Source organism: Neovison vison, chromosome 13, assembly GCF_020171115.1.
Source record: "Neovison vison isolate M4711 chromosome 13, ASM_NN_V1, whole genome shotgun sequence".
Taxonomy (NCBI): domain Eukaryota; kingdom Metazoa; phylum Chordata; class Mammalia; order Carnivora; family Mustelidae; genus Neogale; species Neogale vison.
In genome coordinates, this window is record NC_058103.1 from 17,427,141 (window position 1) to 17,431,780 (window position 4,640).

General features: G+C 63.5%; 1 protein-coding gene across 1 annotated transcript; it reads right to left on the minus strand.

Annotated features, from left to right (window-relative positions):
• Positions 1 to 201: 201 nt before the first annotated feature.
• Positions 202 to 4,348, minus strand: IRF2BPL (interferon regulatory factor 2 binding protein like). Its single transcript, XM_044230394.1, has one exon. It carries the CDS (start codon positions 3,430 to 3,432, stop codon positions 1,048 to 1,050), a length of 2,385 nt encoding a protein of 794 aa, XP_044086329.1. The 5' UTR covers positions 3,433 to 4,348; the 3' UTR covers positions 202 to 1,047.
• Between the last annotated feature and the right edge of the window lie 292 nt (positions 4,349 to 4,640).

The following is a 4,640-nucleotide window of genomic DNA, read 5'->3' on the forward strand; positions in this document are numbered from 1 at the left end:
CCCCCACCAAGAGGTGAATGTAAATAGCCTGGGGGGGGGAGGGGCAGTCCCCCAGCAAGGGGCCTTCCCCAGAGGCCACCTCCTCCGAAGGTTTGTGGAGGAACCAGCATTTGTGTTCTATGTTGGTAGGGAGGGTGTCCCCTATGTTGGAACTATGTGGCCTTAGCTCTAGAAAAACACATTTGCTGACTCGGGGCAGAATTAATATCAATTGAATTTATTACAAGTTACTAAGCTCCAAGGCACATTACAGTGTTCTGTTAACTACAGAAATGTATAAAGGACAAACAGAGCAGATTCCCCATGTCTAGCATTTCGCTCTACTGTTCAAAAGCATCCGTGCATCAATAAAGCAAAAACAAAACAACACGTGAAGATCCAACACATTCAGGTCAGTAGAAACAAACCAAAACATTTTCCCTCACAAACTTGCAACAGAAAACACCCCGCCCCCCCCCAACATCCCCCCCTTTACCATTTTGCAAACAAAACAGAAAAACAAAAAGCAAAACAGAACAAAATGGAACAAAATAAAGTGAAGACTTCAACTCTTGGGGCTGTTTAGAAAGAAGCTTTCACCATTTTATAGCATCTTTTTTTTTTTTTTTTTAGGCAGCAACACTGGCCTTGGCAAAAAAAAAAAAGTCATTTTCTTTTGTGTTTTTTTTCCTTTCAGAGAGTGCATAACATTTACAAAAATACACACCAGCAGCAGTCGTTGCTAAGGGCTATTAATTCTGTACCTAGGCAAACACTCTGCCACCAAATAAATGCTAACGAAATGATGCAAATGACCCAACCAATATTATACTGCTTAACACAAACCAGCTTATCCTTCAAATGAAGAAGTTACATACCTTTTGTTTCAAAATATAGAAACATACGACGAAAATAATGTCTATACATAAGACTAACTTTTTGCAGTTTGTTATATTCACAATTCTACATCTTGGGGGTGAGGGGAGGGAGGGTCGCTGTGGGTGGGGGAGGGGCCCTCTGGATCGGAGAGAAGCTGGTCAGGGGCAGAGGAGGTGGCGGTCTTGTGGTTCAAGGGTCTCTCTCCTTTTTCACTTTAACATCTCCAGCTAAGATCGTCGCGATTTCGCCCTGCATGAAGGCCCAAGGTACATTCGACCCAACCAGAGGGCATTTTTCTCCGCTGGGGCAGTACACCTCGCCGGTGGCCCCCTGGGCCTTGATACTCTCTCTAGAGCAAGGGAAACAGAATTTGTGGCTGGGGACGGATGGGCACTGAACGAAATGCGTGTCCTCCAAACGTTCGTGGCAAATGGTACAGCAGAGGGGCCCGCTGTTGGCCATAGGGGAATCCGGAATGTTTTGGGGGTGCACTTGGTCCATGCCCGGGTGGGTGCTAGGCGGCGGGGGCGCCACCTGTAAATTCAGGTCCCCGTTCCGCGATGCCAAGCGGCGCTGCCCGGGCACGGAGGCCGGTGACACCGGGCTGCTGCTATTGCGCCTCGCGGACGCAGTGGTGGAGTGCACGGAACTGCCGTCCTTGGGCGAGTGCGCCGTGCCCAGAGTGTCTGCCACCGACATGAGGGCGGCCATGGGGGACGGCCCGTTCTGAGGGGCTGACTCGGGTGGGGTGGTCCGGTTGGAGTGGGGTCCCAGGGGCGGAGGCGGTGGGGGCGGACCCCCCGCGGCATGCCCCGGAGCCGCAAAGCCCCCGGCCGACATGGTGAGCTTTAGGGCCTCGCTCTGGTTCGCCATCCACTGCTGCCTCTGCTGCTCCTCGCCCAGTTTTAGGGCGCCCTCGGCGGAGTCCGGGGGCTCGGGGGACGCCTTCCTCTTGCGAAGACTGGCGGCTGTGCCTCGGCCCGAAGGGGTGGCGGGCGGCAGGGTCCCGGTGCCCGGGGGCGCGCTGGGGGCGCGGCTTAGACTCACCAGCGCCGTGGGCAGCATGGGGCAGCTGGCGTCCAGGTAGGGCTGGGGCAGCATGTCGGCGCCGGGCACGCCCTCCTTGAAGAAGCGCACGGCCTCAGGCAGCAGGTCTCCAAGCAGGCGCCAGTCCCCAGAGCCGTGCTTCTTCTCATACTCCAGATACTTGAAGCCGGAGGAGAGACCCCGGCCGAAGTCCTTCATACAGTCCTGGTACATCTGCTTGGCCACACCAGATGCGCTGGAGTACACGTTGCCTGAGCCCGTGGGGTACTCAATGAACAGCTTCAACTCGTAGTCCATGCCGGGCTTGGAGACAGCGTCGAAGGCAAAGACGCGGCCCAGCAGCGAGTGGTCCTTCTTGAAGCGCACCTCGTAGGGCGTGCAGCCAGCCAGCGTGAGCAGCGTGTCGCGGACCATCTTGGGCTTGTTGGCCCACTCCTCCGCACGGTTGCGCAGGCTCTCGCTCAGCTCGGCCAGGGCCTCTGCGTTCCGCTGCTTCTCCTTCAGCTCGCGCTCTTGGTCTGTGCTCGAGACCGAGCCAGGCCTTTTGCCACCAGCACCCACAGCCACCTCCGCCACCGACGACGAGGTCGAAGACGACGCCGAGGACGACGCGGTTGACACGCCCGGAGCGCCCCCAAGACAAGCGGGGCCCCCGGGCGCCCCTGGGGGCGCGGGCGTCGGGGGCCCACGACTGCCCAGGCCGTGGGGCGGCGGTGGGGGCAGCACGGCGGCACTGGCCGGGCCGTTAAGTAGAGTCTGCGGCAGCAGGTTGGGGGGCACCGTGAGCTGGGGGCCTCCACCACCCCCCGGGTTGGGCAGCCCCGTCACTAGCCCACCATGCGTCCCGCGCCGAGACGCCACCGACGCCGCGGCTGAAGAGGAGTTGGGGCTCTGCCGGTTCAGCTCCGGGGGTCCCTCCTCCGGTGTCGGCTTGGGGAAGCCATTGGGGCCCCCCAGGCCGTTGGGCAGCCGCGCGGCGTGGCTGCTGCTTCCCAAGCTCACCGGAGGTGGTGGGTACTCGAAGCGACTACGCTGCTCCACCGCGGCGGCGGCAGCCGCGGCGGCGGCGGCGGCAGCGCTCAGGCCATAGCGCTCCAGGCCGGACGGGGCCGCCAGCACAGCAGGCTTGCTGGAACCATCGACGTGGTTGAGCTGCTGTTGCTGCTGCTGTTGTTGCTGCTGCTGCTGCTGTTGCTGTTGCTGCTGCTGTTGTTGCTGCTGCTGCTGCTGTGCGGCGGCGGCTGCCGCCGCTGCTGCAGCCGCCGCCTCCTTAGCCGACAGGGCCACCGTCTTGACCCCGACGGGCGGCGGCGGCCCGGGGGAGCGGCCGTCCTGAAAACAGCCGTGCGCCCGCTTCAGCTGGCGCGCCGTCTCGATCACGAACTCGATGCGATCCGCGCCCTCGTAGTTGACGCAACCGCGGCATACGGGTTCCGAGAAGTCCCAGATCATGGCCCAGGGCATGCGGGGCAGGTCGCACAGGTAGCAAGACTGTCTCCGGGACGAGGACACCTGCGCCGCCGACATGATGCCGGCCCTGGGGAAGGTAGGCCCCCGCCCAGGCTGTCTCCGCGGCGCCTTCTCCTCCGGGAGGACGGGCCGGCTGGGAAGGGAGTCCGGCTGCGGTGGAGGAAGGGGGGGCGAGAAAGTTCTGCCCCAGGGGCTGGAGGGAGCGCGAGTCTCCACCGCCGGCTCAGCGCCTCTCCGCGGGGGCTCCACTGCCAGGGCGGCGGACGAGTTCAGCCCGCTCCTCGCCCCCACCTCCTACTGCGGCTGTGTCGTCGGGAGGGGAGCTCAGGCGCCTTCTTCCTGGTGCCGCGGACCCGGGCTGGAAGCTCCGGGCCCGAGGGGAGGGGGCGAGGGTGCCGGGTTCTGGCCGCCGTTGGCTCTTGGCCCCCTCCCCGGAGTGGCTGGTGCTTGGAAGCTCGAAAGGGGGCTGTCTCTTCCTCTCCCCTGGGGGCCCCCCTACGAGCTGCGTCCTCTCCCCGCCGGGCTCCCTGGGGCGAAGGCTAGAGGGTTCAGTGCCACCCGGTGCCCGGGTCCAATCTTGCTGAAGTCGCCGCTTCCCCGGAGGGCCGGGGGTTGGGAGGGGATGGCAGCCGAGAGGAGCTTCTCCCCTCCGCAGCGTCTGCCGTTCCGCTGGCGGCGGCTGGGTTTGCACGGCCGGAGGGAGCCGCCGCGGCCACTGCTTCCAGGACGCACGAGAGCAGAGGAGAGGAGCGCACGCACGCAGGCTCCCGCCGCCCCCAGGCCTGGCCGGCGCCCGGGCCGCCGCGGCTGGCGGCGCTCACGTTGGCTGCAGGGCGCTCGCGCGGCGCCTCGGCCCGGGTCGCATCCCTTCCCGCTCGCACTCGCCCGGAATGTGGGGTTGTGATTGTTACTCTACGTTCCGGAGGCGCGTCTCGGCGCTCCAGCTCGCGCTGCGGCTCGCGCTGTCCCCGGCTTGGCCGCGCGGGATGCCGCCCGGGCGGAGCGCTGACGTCACCGCCATGCTCTGCACCAGTTCTCCCCCCTCCCTCCCCTTTACACTTCCTCTGTCTGTGGAGCCCACTTGTTGCTCGGGAGAGGCGCATGCGCGGCAGGACGCCCAGATTCCTCCCAGTAGGCCCCGCCTCCGCGCCTCCGCCTTCCCCTCCCCCCTCGCCGAGTGTGTACGACAGCTGAGGCCTGGCGAGCTAATGCTGGACGTCCTGGCCCCGGCGGGGGGGTGGAAATTAAACAGACGATGACCTTTC

Bases quoted from the DNA above. Each gene is read 5' to 3' on its own strand.
- IRF2BPL (XM_044230394.1), bottom strand. From the start codon at position 3,432: ATGTCGGCGGCGCAGGTGTCCTCGTCCCGGAGACAGTCTTGCTACCTG.